Here is a 20,000-nt window from a genome sequence, read left to right as displayed (position 1 = left end):
CACACACACACACACACACCATGACCCCTGCCAGTACGTAGAGTAGGTGAAGGTCAGTTTGCGTATGTGTCTATACTTTACTCCCTCTTGACTTCACTTCCCCTCAACACCCCTCCCCCCCACAAAAAAAAGGTAAAAAAAAACTCACCTTGCCTCGTTCCTTCATGTAGCGTAGCGGAACAGGTAAGGCCAGGTGAGGGAGGCAAATTAAGATGTATAGATGCTCGGAATTCTCAATATATAGTTTAGATTGTATAGCAAAGTAGATTCATGACACTTAGAATGCAATATATAGTGTAAATCGCATATCAAATTAGAATCATGACACGACGATCGCACTATGAAGGGTCTATCGCATATCAAAATAGATTCATGACTCGTAGATCGTAACATAAAGTGTCGATCGCATACCAAAGTAGTTTCATGACACTTAGATCTCAATATATCGTAAAGTGTGAATCGCATATCAAAGATTCATGGCACTAACTCTAAAGAACACAAGAAAATGAGAGAAGACACGTAAATAACAAGCCAAGTAGCACCCATTATTCTCTCTCTCGTAAAGTAAATGAGACAAAAGATATCAACATTTTTTCGTAGCAGCGTGACACAAAAGGGAACGATTTCAACTGACCACCGAGAGACAAACCTTAACCTCTCCAGTACCAACACGTGTTTCCACATTCATTCTGCTTACTATTTGGTGATTTTATACAGCTTCAGAAACTCATATGGGGGGATTAAAATAGTGTAGACTGGCCATTAATCTTCCGACTTCCATAGACCCTTCCTAATACAAATAAAATGGTCTAATCGCACACAAATCTCAAAGGAAAAATGTGTCCCATTAGTGAAGGAATTAACCTCTTCAGTACCATGACGTGTTTTCATATTCATTCTGCTTGCTATTTTAGTGATTTATTTACCTTCAGACACTCATGTATGGGGGATTAAAATAGTGAAGACTGTAGCTATTAATCTTGAGACTTCTGTAGACCCTTCTTAATGTAAATAGAATGGTCTAATCGTACACAAATCTCGAGGTAAAGATTGTGCCCCAGTACTGAAAGGGTTAAAGCTACACCATTTAATCCATCCAGCTCCTGCGTCACTCACTCACTCACTCACTCATTCACTCCCTCCCTCACTCACTCCCACTACACGCAATCCCACCAAAACACGCCACTTCTACATCTAATTTAATCCTTGACATGAACTCTCGATCCCCATACAACTTCGCGTGACTTAAGCACTCCCCTATCAGCGTGACCTCACCTTACACCACCTGCATCACCTGTATATCCTATTACACATGTCCCTTACCTGTCCTCATGCACCTGACACCCTCTTGATGGACGACGATGAAAAGGTTGCCCTACGTGGCCTTGATTGCATTGTACCTAAGACTCGTAATTTCATGGTAAGGAGGGTGTGGGTTAGCATTATGCACACAGCCTTGGAATGTGGGAATGTGCTAGGGAGGCATGGGGGAAGGGTATTGGGTAAAGGAAGGTCAGAAGAAAGTGCGGTAAGCTGCTGAGTTGTCATTATGTGCTGAGAGAGAGAGAGAGAGAGAGAGAGAGAGAGAGAGAGAGAGAGAGAGAGAATGTAATGTCCTAGCTTGGCTGAGGAAAGCAAACATTTTATAAATTGAAACCGGAGAGGCTTGATTATTTGCTCTCTCTCTCTCTCTCTCTCTCTCTCTCTCTCTCTCTCTCTCTCTCTCAACCACTTTTTTACTCTCCCCTCTCTCTCCCTTCACCCATCTCTCTCCCCTCTTCTCTCGTTTCTTACAAGCATGCACAGACTCAGCTGGCCAGACGTCAAGGTCAGTAAAAAAGGTTTCGCTGCGTGAACTGACTGCTCTCTGTTGCTGACTACGCTGACTAATGCACACCTTACCCACCGTTACTCAGCAATCCTTCAGCTGATCCAAGCTGTGTGCTGAGCTGGGGGTGAGGTATATATAGCAACGTGACCACATGACTACTTTCTCTCTCTCTCTCTCTCTCTCTCTCTCTCTCTCTCTCTCTCTCTCTCTCTCTCTCTCTCTCACGGTATCGTTTTGTATCTGGTCGTGGCGGCGGGTCGGCATCCTCGTCACAATAGACCGTTGGGACCCAGTAATTACCCACAACCTTCCTTGATTTCTCCCGAGGCTCTCACTCCTCCTCTTGGCTGCCTCTCTCTCTCTCTCTCTCTCTCTCTCTCTCTCTCTCTCTCTCTCTCTCTCTCTCTCTCTCGTCCTGTCTTAATTTCCTGGCTCAGTACTCCCTTTCCTTCGTGTTACTGTCATATTCCTGCATTTCCTCTCTCTCTCTCTCTCTCTCTCTCTCTCTCTCTCTCTCTCTCTCTCTCTCTCTCTCTCTCTCTCTCTCTATTCCTATTTTACCTTGCCATTTCTTTCTTGTTTCCTAGTTATTATTCTATGTATCAGTCCCTTTTTCACTTATACCTATCTACATATATCCCTACTGCCCTTCTGTTTCCTTTTTTTTTTTTCACTCCCTTTATCGTGTCTTTGCATCATTTCCTTCCATTTTCATGACGGGGCTTTTTTTTTTCTGCGAGTCTGCCATCAGTGGGATTGGCGAGGAAAGGCGCAGAGCAGTGGCACTCAGGCAATCAGGTAAACAAGAGCCGTGGTGGTGATCATTGCTCTCAAGGTCACGGGCTAAATGTAAAGACTTCCTCGAGATGAAAATAATCTGTGGTTTGTGGTGTTAAAGAGAGAGAGAGAGAGAGAGAGAGAGAGAGAGAGAGAGAGAGAGAGAGAGAGAGGAGAGGAGAGGAAAGAAGGGAAGAGAAGGGAAGAGAAGGAAAGGAAAGGAAAGGAAAGGAGAAGAGAAGAGAGAGAGAGAGAGAGAGAGAGAGAGAGAGAGAGAGAGAGAGAGAGAGAGAGAGAGAGAGAGAGAGAGAGAATGCTTTACTAGTGCAATCATCTACAACCACTGCCACCACACTACCACCAACACTAACATTCCTAACAACTCACTGTCACCACCACCACCACCACCACCACCACCACCACCACCACCACCACCACCACCACACCATAATTGATCACCTTAACCTGCCGTCACGATTTCTATCCGTAATGCTTCGCCTCTCCTTCCCAGAAATCCGCGACTTTTAAAATGCATTACGTGAACACATATACGCGGACAGAGAGAGAGAGAGAGAGAGAGAGAGAGAGAGAGAGAGAGAGAGAGGAGAGGAGAGGAGGAGGAGGAGAGGGAGAGGAAAGAAAGAGGAGAGAGAGAGAGAGAGAGAGAGAGAGAGAGAGAGAGAGAGAGAGAGAGAGAGAGAGAGAGAGAGAGAGAGAGAGAGAGAGAGAGAGAAGGCCAATTGGATATGATAAAAAAGAGAAGGGAACTATAGGCCAAGAGGAGCACAGGGCCTTAGGAAGCTAATGAAGAGGAAGACTCGAGGGGGAGCGAGCGATCGGGCACCGCGAAATATTATGGACTAGAAATTTATGCACCGGAGGAGAGAGAGAGAGAGAGAGAGAGAGAGAGAGAGAGAGACGGAAAAGAGGAGAAAAGCAGAAAAAAGGAGAGGAAAAAAGATGGGATGAAAGGGAGAAGAGAGGAGAGGGGAGGAAAACGGAAAAGAGGAGAGGAAAACGGAAAGGAGAGGAAAAACGGAAAAGAGGAGAGAAAAGACTAGATTAAATGAAAGGAGAGAAAGGAGAAGAGAGAAAAAAAAGATATAAGTGGCGAGGAGAGAAAAAACAGAGAAGGAGAAAACGGTGAAGAAGATAAAAACGGAAGAGGAGAGAAAACAAGAAGAGAGAAGAGGAGAGATTTCACTGAAGCCACTCAATAGGAGACAGGGAGGGAGTAGGGAGGGATTTGGACGCCTGTCTTTGGTCTGGTGTGGTCTGAATGAACTGGAAAGACTTCATCAGGTGGTGAACGATGCGGCTCATTATCCCTCACCACCACAAAGACCAACGAATTAAAGAAAAGGAAGGAAAAATAAGACAACCGTAACATGAAAAAATATCCAGGAAAAATGGGAGGTATAGAGAAAATATCCAGGAAAAATTAAAGGTAGAGAAAAATATGCAGAAAAAATAAAGGCATAGAGAAAATATCAAGGAAAATTTGTAGGTATAGAAGAAATATCCAGGAAAAATGGGAGGCATAGAGCAAATATCCAGGAAAAATGAGAGGTATGGAAAATGAGATGAGGTGAACAGAGACCTCTAATAGAGCACAGGTGAAGGCGGAAGGCAACACTTGTCTACTTTCCCGCACACCTGAGCTAACAGTAACAGGTGTGGCGCCGGCGTTCAGATGCGCTGGTGTGTGTGTGTGTGTGTGGTGTAAACTGGTGGTATGATCCGAGTAGTGTGTTGTGACAGTGAACGTGAACTCTGGTAACACCCCACCCCACCCGTCCTCTCCAACGCCCATACATCCGTACACGCCCATTATATGCTGTCAGTACCCAGGCGTCGTGTCGGGCGAGAGAGAGACCCCGTAATTACAAGAGAGGAGAGCCGGCACGTTGAGAATCTTGGCTCGGCGGCCCTAAACCTGATCCTGGCGCCACCACACACATCAGCCCACCGCCGCCAACCAATCACGCGTGGAGTTTAAAGTTAGTGCAATAGTTTAGAGCCAATCACCTTCCTTCCCGACAGACAGCTTGCAGAACCAATCAGAGAAGGCTTGCGGCGGGCGTGTGTGCTGCCGACCAATCACGACGCTCGAGGTCACTGGCGGACCAATGGCGTGGCTGGATGCGACACACCTCCAGCCACAGGTATTCCGCAACTCCGCTCCCGCCGGTACTGCTGCTATTGCTGCCGCCACCACCACCACCTACTATTGCTACTCCACTACTACTACTACTACTACTACTACTACTACTACTACTACTACTACTACTACTACTACTACTACTACTACTACCATGATAATTATTTAGTTTATCTTCCTTTAAATTTCACAGTTTTACTTATGGAACGTCGCCAGTGTGTGTTTGTGTGTGTGTAATAATAATAATAATAATAATAATAATATACGGTTTATTAATTTGGCAGTGTAAAAAAAATTACACTGAAAATGTACTGAAAATGTGTGTGTGTGTGTGTGTGTGTGTGTGTGTGTGTGTGTGTGTGTGTGTGTGTGGTTTTTACTTTCTAGGCCAACATTCACTGAGGTTAGAGAGAGAGAGAGAGAGAGAGAGAGAGAGAGAGAGAGAGAGAGAGAGAGAGAGAGAGAAAACTAGCATAAGCAACCTGAATTTACACTACTCACTGTTGTTGCTGGTGTGTCGTGCGCGTGCACATGTGTGTGTGTGTGTGTGTGTGTGTGTGTGTGTCAGTCATAGTGCGTGCGTGTCAGCCATAGATAAGTATAAATTCAAGCCTGATGGACCACACGTACCCTGAATCAACTATAGTCAGTCTGAATTCTGCCCTGCCCTCAATACCCTCAGCCTGCCCGCGTTACCCTCAGCTTCCCCGCCTTACCCCTCATCTCCACCCTGGACACCCCTCCCTTCACACCTGGGCCATTGCAGGCACAGGTGAAGTGAGCACAGGCACCACCACCTTCACCCCTTCCTTGTGTAATACCATCCCGTGATAATGTCTGCCCTTCACCTCCTACTCCTCTTCCTCTCCCATTCCTTCTTTAGAGTTCGTTTCCTCAGTTTTCAAGCCTCTCTCTCTCTCTCTCTCTCTCTCTCTCTCTCTCTCTCTCTCTCTCTCTTCATCCGTCCCCTCTTCTTCCTTCTCCCTCTGTTTCCGCACAAGTTCTTATCTCATAACGGATTTACACTCTACCGACATTCGTTTTCTCTCTCTCTCTCTCTCTCTCTCTCTCTCTCTCTTGCCCTTTTTTTGTTTTTTGTGCTTACGCGCGCGCGCACCTGTGTGTGTGTGTGTGTGTGTGTGTGTGTGTGTGTGTGTGTGTGTGTGTGTGTGTGTGTGTGTGTGTGTGTGTGTGTGTGTGTTGACCACAACATTTGGCACATCCCTTCGTGATTATCTCTAAATCCCTCCCTCCCTCCTGTCTCTCGTGTCTCTCCACTTATACTCCACTCTCTCTCCCTCCCTCCACCTTTGCTCCACTATTACATCACTTCCCTCCACGTGGCAGTAATGAAAGTATGGCAACGCTGCAATGCTTGAGGCTAGGCACTCATATCTCTCTCTCTCTCTCTCTCTCTCTCTCTCTCTCTCTCTCTCTCTCTCTCTCTCTCTCTCTCTCCCTTCACAGTACGTGCTGCTCCAAACTTCCTCCTTAGAGAGAGATTCCAGCCACCCTGGAGTTATTTATTTATTTATTTATTGCTTTGTGTTGGGTGAATGGCAGGACGGTATAGGAAAGGAGTCGCAGCTGTGGTTAGTTAGTGGCTACAGGTTTTCCTTTCCTAGACTGTGGTTTTTGTGGTCATGGTCACCATCCGTGAACTGACCTGCCCGTCTCCTTACTGACGCGTTCACCGAGGGAAGGGTAAACGTTACTCTTTATGTTGTATTTGTTACTCGTGGATCGTCGCCTCGTGCAATGGATGGCGAGGAATTAATTAATTAGCATACAAAACATTGGAGCTTTGCGTTAACACAGAGGTGTTCACGTAAAAAGAAAAAGAAATGACACCAACAGAAAGCAGACACTGTGAACGTTTGAGTGACTAAGATGGGAGGAAAAGTATGTAAGCGTGATGAGCGATTTGAAAAAGAAGCCATGGCTGCGAGTGAGCCGCGGCACACGATGGCTCCACTGGTGGTGGCCGCAGGAACACTATCCGGGGCGGCGGGCGACCCCAAACACGGCCACCACGGCTTCCTGGCATTTGGCCCCGCCGCCAGGCAGGCACCGCGCGGGCACCTTCAGAATGGGGCGGGGCAGAGAAAGGGCACCTGTCAAGCCGCCACGCCCTTCTCAGTCCTTTCTTTTGCCACCCTCATCCTGCACCACATTGGGGACACTTGAGGCGAGGCTGAACTGACCCAACCATTGCCGCGGCACTGACCAGACGAATCGGAACTGACCCAACCATTTCCGCGGCACTGACTAAGAGACGTCTTCCAAAGTCATGGCTAAATGCCCTTACCAGTCTCTTTATCCCCTTCCCGACCTATCCTGCCGCGGCACCATGAGGCTCGCGCGGCACCATGGGGCTCGGTGACTCCAGTGCCCGGTGGCCTTCACGGCCAGCGTGGTGTGCTGGACACCTTCACAGCTGTTGGCCTTCTGTAAACTACTGCTAATCCCGCGGCCCTGTCCAGCCCCACGCCAGCAAGGCCTCTTTGTAATGTGCGCCACTAACCGTGAGGCTCACCGCTCGCCAAACACCACGGAGTCACACACGAAGACTCTCGAAAATGGAGGTTTGTGATAACAGAAAACAGAGTATTGTTGGTAATTTGGCACTGCAGAGCCTTCACAGTGTTTACCATTGGCGAACTTGCTCCCTTCATATGAAAAAAGGGGAAAAAAATAAATAAATCACACCCTGATGCAAACTGAAGCAATGAATGTTGCTTGTAAGAAAGCTGCAATGCGCCACAGCTCGCCATGGGAGGTGACGGGCTGGGGTGTAAGCATGAGATGCTGTACTGACCTTAAGTCACAGCCGCAGTGGTTAATGGTGCCCAAGTTGGTGTTCCAGAGGCCATATTTCTCCGTCATGAACTCAATGAAGTAGGGACAGTGCAGGTCGTGTTGACGGCAGCAGTGATCCACACGCACCAGGCCGCCCAGATCCCCGTAGGTGCTGGCGTCGTAGTGGGCGCCGCACCACTTGGTGAACGGCATCCTCAAGTTGAGCAGTGACCGCTTCGACCTGCCGTGACACACACACACCTGCTACATACCTGTCTTTCCATCACTACCGCCGCCGCCGCCGCCACTGCTGCTGCCGCTGCTGCTGCTACCGCCACAAAGACACAGCCCGCCTCGCCTCGACCACCCCAACAACAACCAACGAACAAACGCACAACGTTCACACACCATCAGAACATCGAGAACAGACCCACCGACTACGCAACAAGCGTCCCTTGCCGCCGCCGCTCGCCGGCACTCCGCGTGGCGGGAGTAGGAGCAGCGCCACGCTGTTGAAGTCTCCGTGCACCGCAGCGCGCATAGCCATCGCAAACCACCACCGCGAAGACCCAGCCCCAGGAAGCAGGAGGGAAGAGACAGGGACAGTACGCGGCCTCCACCTTCCGACTCACCTCTCGTCACAAATGCAGTGGGACACAGTGGTGGGGTGACTGTTGTAGGCGCCGTACTTGTAGGCCATGCCGGCAATGTTGAGAGGGCACTTGTCGTGTTTCCTGCAGCACTTGTCCGCGCCCATGTGGCCGTCCAGGTCGCTGAAGGAGGTAGCCAGGTCGTCGTTTCCACACCACTTGGTCCCCGGCAGGATGAAGAACTCCTTGAGGATCCACCGCTTCCGCCTGCGTCAACACCACACACAACTCACACTCACGACACCGACATTACCACCAGCCGCAGGTGACGCCCAGCGACGCCTTGTTCTGTGTCGTGTATTTTGTCTGTCGCGTGATTCCGGTGTCGTGTCGTGTCAGTCACTAGCAGTCTGGCGTCACTCACACGTACAGCATACCGTCACACCGTCACTTTACATGGTCGGTGATACTCCACCTACACCTACACAGTCCCGTCAGTACAAAGCGTCACTAATCTGCACCGTCACATGCACCCCGAACCCCCACAGCCGCGTGACATTAAGGCTGTCCTGTATCTAAATCTGAACCACTACTGTGCTGATACATTGCCACGAAATTCTCAAACTTTCGGCATTCCAAGAGGCAAGCATTTTTTTTTTTTTTTGTAAGAGCAATACCGGTCAAGAACAACAAAATTTGTAAAGGCCATTGAGGTGCGAGTATTAAAAAAAAAAAAAAAAAAAAAAAACAATGATCAAAGTTGGAGAAAAGTCTGGAAACGGAAAGGGTGCCATGGCTGTCACGGTAGTGCCTCATGGTGACAAACGTTCCCGGCAGTGTATGAAGAACGTTTGCACACGTGAGCCAATACTGCGAATCTTTTCCGTATACCGTTAACTTGTTTGCAGAACTTAGTGGTAATGCCAGCAACTACGTGCAGTCTTTCAGTCTGTTGGTGTCAGCAGCCAGTCATGTGTTTTAACTCCTACTTGTGTTGCATGTTACCAAGCAAGTCAATAAGAAACACTGAACACTTTGCCATGTCATCTCAATAACAAAATTTAATAAGAACTACTTAAGACTAAAATGAGAGTAAACTCAATAGAATAATAATGTAATTAATTAACTCTTTTAAGTTTCATGGCAGTGAACACAAAGTTAATAAAAAAATAACTATAAAAAATCTAGGAAGAACTAAGTTTGAGAGAGATATGAGGGGAGAGATAAGAGAGGAGAGAAGATAAGACGAGATGAGAGATAGGAAAGAAGAGGAGGAAGAGAAGAGAACATGAGGAAAGGAGTCAAGAGGATAGATAGAAAAGAAAAGAGAAAATGAAATGAGATAGGATAGGAGAGAGAGAGAGAGAGAGAGAGAGAGAGAGAGAGAGAGAGAGAGAGAGAGAGAGAGAGAGTGACAGAGAGCAGTGAATAACAACAACAAACACTGATCATACATGAGTCACACTAACACACTCGGTCATGCAAGACTCAAAAGGTCAACTACGTATTGCATTAAAAAATAAACAAGAAAACAAAAATACAACACAAATAAATCATGATAATCGTCAGGCACATGATGACATTCTAGGGAAGTCAATCAGGGGGAGTCCAATCCTATTCGTACTAGACAAGACAATTATGATGCAAGGATGCAGACTCAAACTAAGACACATGCAAGTATTGATCTCACAGTCAGGGGAGAAGTAATAGTGGTGGTAGTGGGAGGAGGAGGTAGTGGTGGTGGTGGAGGATTGAGGGGTGGAATGGGGGAGGGGGGGGGATAGTGTCCGTGAGGGTGGAGGGGAAAGTGGTCCAGGCAAGGGGTTAGAAAACGTGACACAGTTTAGCCAGTGTGTTCAATCTCTTCAAATGAAAATTAAAGTGACATAACGAGGACTTAATCTATATTTAGTCACTCGAGGGATGGAAGTGAAGAGGAGATAGTGAGGGTTGGTAGTGAGGCGTCGTGGCACTCACAGGCACCCGCTGGCACCGTGCCCTGGGCGTGACTCAAGGCAAGGCTGAGAGATGACTGGCCCTTTGGCACCTTAAGGGGATGTGTTGTTTTCCCCTTTAGGTTTGTTACCCACTCGTTTCCTCACTATTATTATCATCATCATCATCATCATTATTATTATTATTATTATTATTATTATTATTATTATTATTATTACTGTTATTACTGTTGTCTTCGTTTTCTATTCTCTCTGGACCACTTTATATTTCTTAGCCGTGGACACAAGACATGTACGTATATGCCACGTATCCACAGTCCCCCAACCACACACACCCACACAGCGAAGCCTCCTCCTCCCTCCCTCCACCCTCCTTGGAAAGACACTAGGACGGATAGAACAAGTTGGCGTCACAGCGGAGTCACCACCACAACACACATGCATCACCATCACTACAGGCCCAGACCTAGCAACTCCAGCCACCATATCACTGTCACCCCGGAGAGCCTAGACAGCCGCACTACACGACTCAGGAGCTGCACTACTACACCCTACAGAGCCGCCACCGGAGCCGACAACGCACCTCCAGCATCATTAACACCAGCAGTAACACCACCAGCACACCTCACCACCGCACCACAACCTAAGCCTGGCCTTACCACCAACACTACAGCGTGAGATCAGAGCCGGGATCCACAAGGAGACGATTGACCAAGACTATAAGAGCACAGGACGAGAGACGAGTGCGAGGAGAGGAAGAGAGTGTCATGGAAGCAGCAGCAGCAGACAGGATTGAGGAGTGAAGGGCGGGACAGGCACTCGCCAGCCCCGCCCTCACCCCCCTCAGTGCCACGGTGCTGGGCGGGATCTGGCACCCTCGCACCCACACAGTGCACTTAACATTAAACTTAAGGAGTAGTTTAAGTCCAGGCAGTTATGATACATGAACCTTTAGATTCTGTTGTCTTTCAGGAATTTTAATGCATCAAGCTGATTCTCTTAAGCTCATTCTCAAAACACAATACTGATCAGAATGCTTTGCTCTTTGGTTTTTTATCTTGATGCTTAATTTTTCGTGCAAGAATTTTTTTTTGGTTGCTCAGTTTTGATGTCACGTGATGCACAAGACTGAGGGAGGAGCAGGCAACCTCGTGACCTACCTGGAGTGGGACTGACGGCTGTGGGTGGCGGCGGTGGTCTCTCCCTCTGCCGCAGCGTGGTGGTGGTTATTGCTGTGGTGGTGGTTGTTGCGTCTCTCCTGTCGCCGCTGTGCCCTCACCGCCCTCTTTACGCTCCGCCGGTGTTCTCTGCACTGTTGGGGCGAAAAGAGAGAAAATATGCACTATCGAACTTAAAAATCCACATCGCCTCTCAATGTTGTATATCAGACCAACAAAAAACCTGAGATCTACCAAGCGGGTGAACACGAAGGTGTCACTTACCTGTGCGCGGAGCTTCTTGAAGTGAAGGACGGGCCGCAGGTACTGGGGCAGCTCCTCCTCCTCGTTGAGGTGCACGAAGGTCACGTTGTTGAGGGAGCCGGACCATTCACCTGACGGAGGAGTAAAGGGAACATCTGATTTTGGGAATGGAAGTCACATGTGCCTCGTACAACTTCCTGCAGCCCTCTGACATTAACTGTGTGCACGTTATAACCGAAATTTGGCGATGCAGCAAGGAGGATCAGGGACACTGCAGAATGAAAGCTTCCCACTGGTAAGCTTGTCCAACACGGTGCGCGATACCAAGAAACAAGATGATCAGAATGTTTGGCTTTGTATACATGGGCGTTATCAGACCAGCATCCTGATTACTCTTGCAAGGCTTACGCTTTCTGCTTCACCCTTAACCCTGATGACCGTCTCTGTATCATTCGCACACTTACATACACAAATACAAGTCCTGCTAAGATCTTAATGCTGCCTATCACAAGCTGCGGTGGTGTACAGATGCCGCTCCAGACTCATCGGCTAGAGTTTCTACCTCGCCACCGCCACCTGAGCTTCGTCACGTGGGAAGCGGCGTGAGAAATCCGTCACTGATAGGCCAGAGCGTCACCAGCAGCTGTCACATTACCGGAAGTGCAGTCACGCGTCCCTACCATGGTGCACCGCCCATCCCCATCACCACTCCGGCTCCACACACCTGCCTCTACCCTATCACCCCTGCACCATCACAACAACACCTCACACCACACCCCTATCACCCCTGCACCACCTCACACCATACCCCTGCCTCCCGCTCACCTGCTGCAGTGGTCCTGGCGACAGCGGCGTCCTCCTCAAACTTCTCCAGGAATTCCGACACTTCGCCCGCGTCTCCTGACAAGCGACAGTCACGCAGGGAAAGTCCGTCCACGCTCAGGTCATCGGCGGCCTCCCCCACGTACACCATCGTCAGGAGGCGGTGGTGGTGGTGGATCTGACGCAGCACCAGTCCGCTACAGGGAGAGAGGAAGGAGGGAGTGAGAGAGATTGTGGTGAGAGGGAGGAAAGAGGATAATAGTGGAGAGAGGGAGGAAAGAAGTGAGATTGTGGAGAGAGGAGGAAAGAGGGAGTGATAGTGGAGAGAGGGAGGAAGGAGGGAGTAAGAGAATGTGGTGAGAGGGAGGAAGGAGGAGTGAGAGAATGTGGTGAGAGGGAGGAAGGAGAGAAAGAGGAAGGGGGAAGTGAGAGATTGTGGAGAGGGAGGAGTGAGGGAGGAATATTGTCATTGTCGAGTAAAGATAATAAAATATCCAGTAAATCAGGTGAAATATGTCCACTACGCATTTGTGGAGAGAGAGAGAGAGAGAGAGAGAGAGAGAGAGAGAGAGAGAGAGGTGTTTATGAGGAGTCCGTGTCTTCAGTTTGAAAGAAATTAACACCGCCACCACCATTTCTGATAAAAAAAACGAAATAAAAAAATATATACTCAAGCAACAAACAACAACGACGGTAATAACAGAAATAACAATAATAACAATAATAATCAACAATGAATGAATCAATGAACGAACGAATGAATGAACGTATTTTGAGTGTACGTCAAAATACCTGACGCAACACAGTGAAAGTAAAACAAGGTGTATGTATGTATGTATGTATGTGAGTGACTGTGTACGTACGTGAGTGACTAGAGATGGGAGGGGTGGAGGGGTAGGGAGGGGACTTGGCACGTGACTCGGGGCCGGGTATAAACGAGGGAGAGGACTGTGATGACCTTGAGAGAGAGAGAGAGAGAGAGAGAGAGAGAGAGAGAGAGAGAGAGAGAGAGAGAGATATAAGGACACACTATAGCCTATGAGACAGGAGAAAGCAGGAAGGACACTACACACGACACACGGCACATGCCACAGGACACCACAGCCTTCCTCAAGTTAACATAGGGCTGAGGGACAATTGAAAGGGGTCTAAAAGGGTCTATCTAATGTGTCCATGGTCTGTCCCGCCTGTGGTCTGTCCCAGGCTCGCCCACTCGCGCCCTTAACGGTACCAATGCAGCGAGGGCGAGGAGAAGCCTGGGGAAGGGGGGGGAGGGACCGCGCTAAGCTAAATGCCAAGACCTCGCTAGCCTGTTAGTGCAATATTTATGTTCTTGTTGCTATTATTTGTATCGTTGCTCTGTTGTTGTTGTTGGTCGTGGTGGTGGTGGTGGTGGTGGTGGTAGTGGTGTGTTGTCTGTTTCTTTTCTTTTTAGTAGTAGTAGTAGTAGTAGTAGTAGTAGTAGTAGTAGTATAATCATAACTATGTTACTACTACTGCTACTAAACTCCTACGACAACTACTACTACTATTACTAACTCACTACTACTACTACTACTACTACTACTACTACTACTACTACTACTACTACTACTACTACTACTACTACTACTACTACTACTACTACTATTACTACTTAACTACTACTACTACTACTACTACTACTACTACTACTACTACTACTACTACTACTACTACTACTACTACTACTATCACTACTACTTTTCTCTCTCTCTCTCTCTCTCTCTCTCTCTCTGTGTGTGTGTGTGTGTGTGTGTGTGTGTGTGTGTGTGTGTGTGTGTGTGTGAATGTTTAGGTTTCTTCACGGGTCAGTGGAAGCTATTGACTTATTATTCCGATGCTTTTTCTTGGAATTGTGTTGTTTTTGTTTTCTATTACGAGAGATTTTCATGATATGTTACGTACGAAGAAAGAGAGAGAGAGAGAGAGAGAGAGAGAGAGAGAGAGAGAGAGAGAGAGAGAGAGAGAGAGATGAGAAATAAGTCTTTGTAATAAATGCGGTCAGTCTCGTAAATCGTCAAGGTCGTGAGATATCTGATCATGGAATGTGGCGATCAGGTGACCTCCTCTTCCTCCTCCTCCTCCTCCTCCTCCTCCTGTTTCTCTCTCCAGTCCCCACAAAAACACAAACCCCCTGCCAGAAACCCACAGACACACATCTTCTTCCTCCTCCTCCTCCTCCTTCTTCCTCTTCCTCCTCCTTCTTCACTCCGCTATTTTTAGACCCTTACAAAACTATTATTATTATCATTTCTGTTATCATTATGTAAGGGGAGTTGGATGTATGATTTACGAAGGGGTTCAAGAATGTATAGTGGTGTATGGTAAGGGTTATCATAATAGGTTTTCTCTAGCATCACTCTTTCACTTCAGGAATGTAAAGTATGCAAAGGACTATTTTGAAACACTTCCGCGTTACTTTCACACTCAGATAGCTGTAGATAAAGTGACGGGTTTTAATGAGTTTTTATGGTTATAGAGGCAGATTTATATGACTTCTATATTATTAACGGGAGAAAGAGTCTTGATAACCTATCTAATCGAGAGAGAGAGAGAGAGAGAGAGAGAGAGAGAGAGAGAGCAGAACGTTTTTAAATCCGGGTGGAAGAATGGTGAAAGAAAAAGCAGCTACATACATTATCACTATTAACATCGTACGTTTGCCATTATAAAATCTAACATAAAATAATTACCACTAAGCCCCCCTCCCCCTCCCCCTACTCCTTACCACAGCACCTTCAGGAGTACAGTGTTTGCTCCGTAGCCCAGTGTCGCCTCCTTAGAGTGAGTATTCAGCAACGCCTTTCCTTCTCGCTACGACAATTTTGCAAGGCCACAGAGACAACAAGCCAGGTTTTCAAGACGACCATAAAAGTACCCTTAAAAACACGAGTATCTTCAACTGGAGCCTTTGGTGAGGACTGTTTTGTTGCCTTGCCTTCCCGTCCGGTGTGGAAGGAGTGAGGGTCAGCGAACTAAGCAAACTGAGAGTGACTGTCTGAAAATGTTCCCGTCTGACTGTCTGGTTGGATGGTTCGTTGACTGGTTCGTTCTCTCTCTCTCTCTCTCTCTCTCTCTCTCTCTCTCTCTCTCTCTCTCTCTCTCTCTCTCTCGACAGCTGCCAGATGCCTCATGTATCGCTTGCTGTTGTGGTTTTCTCGTCCGTCTCGTGAACTTTCATCTGATCTCATTACTGGGTTACCAAGCTTTGTTCATGTGGTGTGTGTGTGTGTGTGTGTGTGTGTGTGTGTGTGTGTGTGTGTGTGTGTGTCTTTTCAGTGTCACGAATTAACATAAATAGCATTCCTCCCTCTCTCTCTCTCTCTCTCTCGTACCTGTCAATAGCCAATTCATCACTGCAAAGTTTCCCATACCACCACCACCACCACCACCATCACCTTCAACACTCACTCTCACTTCACTCTCACCACCACCGGCGTGCTGACCTTCCTGCACACCGTACCACTAATTGCACCACCAATAACTTGAAAAATGTCACTTCCTACTTAAAATATGAAAAATAAATGCTACTTTTCAGAGAAAGAGAGAGAGAGAGAGAGAGAGAGAGAGAGAGAGAGAGAGAGATAAGAGCACTTTCACCTAATTCCTTCCCAGCACAATATCCCAGCAGCAGTCACGCCACACCTGCACACCTGAACACCTGCGCCCCGCCCCCTGGCTCACCTGTCGCTGCCCTGGTCGCGGCGCACGGAGGTCTGCTTTGCCGAGATGCCGTTGTAGTGGATGCGTATCTCGTGCTGGCCGTCGTTTAGGTCATCTTGCGCCACGAAGTTCGGTAGCGCCTGCCCGGACACCGCCAGCAGGAAGGGAAGCAGGGAGAGCAGGAGGCCCGTGAGCGTGACACTGTGCGGTCTCATTGCGACTTCCTCCTCGCTGACTAGATTAGTTGGTCACGGAGATATTATACACGAGTGCTTGAAGGGTTGCGGGAAGCGTATGCAGACTTCGAATGGTATACACAGGAAGGTTTACACGTTTTTGATTGGGTGTACACGTCAGGTGAGGGTGTACACTCTTATATGTGTACACGGACTAGAAGGGAGTGTGAGTGCGGGATGGAAGGTATGTGGGGCTGGGGAGGGTGTGCGGGGAGCCAAGTGATGCAGTCCCGTGCGCGACTCACACACGCCCCTCGCCTTGCCACACTTGTGTATACACGGTGACCCACGTGGCGCGCTACTTTATACGTTGTGGTTCTTGGGCGAGTTGCCGCACGCCGCCTGCCGCCCCACGCCCCCCTGCGACCCTTCAGAGCATCCACAGGGCATCAAGCAGGATACAAAGTCACCCTTTCACACATTCCTCCCACTTGCAAGCATGACAAAGGCGCGGTGGATGAGGGTGGATGAAATGACGTGGATATATGTGGCAGGCCTTCAGGAGTCAACGTTTTGTGACGTCACGGGTGGTGTGATGTGGGGGGCGGAGCGTAGACAGGGAAGGGAGGGCAGGGTACAGGCAGGGGGGTGTGGGGGATGGAGGCAGTGGTCGTGGGTCTTATGACATTGAGGATTTCTTGGGAGGTGAGGAATGCCGTAGAGGAACATAGGCAGCGGAAACTGTATACCTGGCGCCCTACAGGTGAGGGAGGGGGGGCGGCACCTGCGGGCACGGGGCGGCTCCCCCCACCTGGTGTTTTGATAATGAATGAGTGAGTACTACGAGCGGCAGGTAACCCTCCTCGTCCCTCTCCCCTTCTTCCTGTCTGTACTCCCGGCCGGCCACGTTTGAATTTGTATGTTGACCTTGAAAGGGGGCAAGGCGACCCACCTGCCTGAAGGTAAAGGTAGCAGCACTCCCTCGCTCCCTCCCACTCTCCCGCTCTCCCGCAGGCTCTCTCCACCTCTCCCTGCCGGTGGCCCACTTCTTACTATCCCAAACCTTCCGCCACTAGTAGTTTCGCTGTGTGTGTGTGTGTGTGTTTGTGTGTGTGTGTGTGTGGACAGACGTTGCGGGAGGCCTTGCTATCCTGGGAACTTAAAACGTTTCTCTATCAGGATCTGTATGTCCACGCCCTTTCCGGATGTGAGTGGGAGCGGCTGCAAGGAGGTGGTGTAGGTTAGGGTGAGGCAGGAACTATGTGGGTGAGGCGAGGCGAGGCGAGGAGGGGAAGGGTGAGGGAGGGTCTCCACGTCTCTCAGACAGACGAACAGGTGTTACCTTCGCGTGAACGAGTCTTCCCACAGCTCGGCTTTCACAGAATAACATTTAGTCAAGTAGACAGATGTTCGTAAATAGTTAGAACACCAGCACCGTATAGAGTGGTACCGTTGAACGACAAAACTGTGTTGTTAGTGATGCAGCAGTGGGATTCAAGGCACATCAACACACAATCAGTCACACCAGCACACTGTCATACTCGTCACCTAACTGCAAAACTAGTTATAACATAGTAGTAACCTGATCTTATCAGGAGACATTGGTAAGTTGATATGTAAGCAATTGCAAAGCGATGCCACGCCATCACTGCAACACAAGCATGCAGGCTAAGTGTTGTGGCTCATCAAGAAGGCCATGTCATGGCGGTCCCACAGCTGCATACAGAACCAAATGTATACAGTGCCACTAGCATGGTGGCAATAGTACAGTAGTGAAGCTGTAGTGCCACAAGTATTACAGCGGCACAGCTGCAGTGCCACGGCGGCACATCCCTCAAAGTGGCACAGGTCGAGGGGCGGAGGTGGTCGCGGGTGTCAGCGGCGGCACTACACTTCCCATTATTCCATTTGTGATGACAGCTCAAGAAGAGGCAATTAGGGTCGTGCAGTGCGAGGGTGCGTGCTGCCCGCCAGGTGACCCCGCATTACCTTAATTGCCGCGCCTCGCTAACACCCTCTGATCGATGCGCGCCGCGGCCCGCCTGACGGACGGCGTGGACAGGCGGACGGACACCAGGACAGGTCACCACACCACCAAATTCCTGTGCCATCACCTCAAGGACAATTTGGTTACCGCGAGACGAGATAATCCACGGGTTGGCAAAATGAGGCAAGAACACACCAATATTGTGAGTGGTGGTGCTGGGGCCGCTGCCTGTGCTGCGCTGGTGGTGGTGGTGGTGGTGGTGGTGGTGATATTAGTAATAACAATGATAACAATAATACCAATCATAGTAATAATAATAACAACAACACAACAATGATAACAACAGCAGCAGCAGTAACAACAACAATAGTAATGTTCTACTTCTACTACTACTGGTACTACTACTACTGGTACTACTACTACTACTACTACTACTACTACTACTACTACTACTAGTAGTAGTAGTAGTAATTGTAGTAGTAGAAGAGTAGAAATAGTGGTGGTGGTGGTGGTGGTGGTGAAATAGCTGGAGACGTGTATGCTGTTATCAAATATTGTTCCTGTAATCAGATACATGTCATCACTCGGTACACACACAGTATGCACACAAACATACATATGCATTTCACTCGTTCTTCCTGTCGGTCTCTTCCCGTGTGACGAGGCTGAGGTGCAGGAAAGCCTTGGCACCACACCAATCACTTCCCGTCACTGCTTGATGCTCGCACCACCACTGTTATCACTCCCGTCACCACCACCGTCACCACTCCCCCACCGCCTGACCGCAGACACCGCCACCTCTACCTCTGGACGTGAATTTCAGCATTGTTCCTGTAATCAGACGCATCTCATCAATACATGCATACAAAACACGCTTGCATCTCAGTCATGTCCTTCCTATGACTTGAACGCATTTAAGAGGGAGGTTTTGTTACGTTTATTCCATACATTTGGCTAATTCTTTTGACTGTGCGGGGACTGGCACCTCTGTGGGTCTTTTTTTTTTCTTTGATAATTTTTTTGTTGCCTAGTTACTTCCTCCAAAATAAAAAAAAAAGAGCTTGATCATTTCCTCTGCCTGGTACATGACATAGTTCCTGACAATGTTATTCTTTCCTCGTCTGCCTAGAGAGTGAAGGATTGGCGCCACGCACGAGTTTTCCTTGTTTCCGTCCCTTATCTCCTTTCCCCGTTTTCCTGAAGAGTAAGAGACTGGCGCCAAGTGCAAGTCTTTCAGTTTCTTTCACTTAGACCTTCCTCTGTGCCTTACTTCGTTTGCTTTCCTACCACGATTCAGTTCCTCTACTTTTGTCTTCCCTTGATGGTCTCTTTACTGTTTTTCTATAGTCTTTTAATCAGTTCCTGGTCTTCCTTTCTTACTACGTGGCTGAAGTCTTCCCTCTATGATCCCTCTCCTCTTTTTCTTCAGGTTATTTTAATCTGTTCCTGGTCTTTTCTTATTACTATACGTGGCTAAAGTCTTCCCTCTATGTTTTTCTTTAGATTATTTTAACCAGTTCCTGGTCTTTTCTTACTACGTGGCTAAGATATCTCCGTGCCAGTGTTGCCATTCCATAACTCCGCCACAGTCATCACGGGGCCAATATGCCGCTCAATACACCGCCTCGCTAAGATGTGTCCCATGCAGTGATCGCTGGTGTGCGTCAGGGAGGTGGCCGGGTCACCTGTGTGCCGCCTCCAGGACAGGTCAGTGGCCTTGTGCCCTTCTTCTAAGGACAGCCGATACAGGGAACGCACAAATGATAACACAGATGATAATAAGGTGAAAAGGGGGAG

The 20,000-nt window shown here is 48.4% G+C and overlaps 2 protein-coding genes across 3 annotated transcripts in view; one reads left to right on the top strand and one right to left on the bottom strand.

Annotated features, from left to right (window-relative positions):
* Nucleotides 1-16,631, bottom strand: part of LOC123513407 — a 28,266-nt gene extending 11,635 nt beyond the window's left edge. Inside the window, exons 1-5 of one of the 2 annotated variants that reach the window (XM_045270560.1) lie at nt 16,062-16,631; nt 12,360-12,553; nt 11,556-11,665; nt 11,274-11,425; nt 8,201-8,425 (exon numbers count right to left, since the gene is read on the bottom strand). In XM_045270560.1, the coding sequence (XP_045126495.1) occupies nt 8,201-8,425; nt 11,274-11,425; nt 11,556-11,665; nt 12,360-12,553; nt 16,062-16,255 (875 nt within the window). In that variant the 5' untranslated portion in view covers nt 16,256-16,631. Of the gene's footprint in view, nt 1-7,587; nt 7,810-8,200; nt 8,426-11,273; nt 11,426-11,555; nt 11,666-12,359; nt 12,554-16,061 lie in introns of both variants that reach the window. The other variant, XM_045270562.1, reaches the window with a different exon arrangement.
* LOC123513462 (probable ATP-dependent DNA helicase HFM1) overlaps nt 1-20,000 on the top strand; it is a 236,435-nt gene that overhangs the window by 79,843 nt on the left and 136,592 nt on the right. The window lies entirely within an intron of this gene.

The sequence above is a fragment of the Portunus trituberculatus genome, chromosome 36, assembly GCF_017591435.1.
Source record: "Portunus trituberculatus isolate SZX2019 chromosome 36, ASM1759143v1, whole genome shotgun sequence".
NCBI classification, from domain to species: Eukaryota; Metazoa; Arthropoda; class Malacostraca; order Decapoda; family Portunidae; genus Portunus; species Portunus trituberculatus.
Note: the sequence above shows the minus strand (reverse complement) of the source record. Positions and strands in the feature narration are given on the sequence as shown.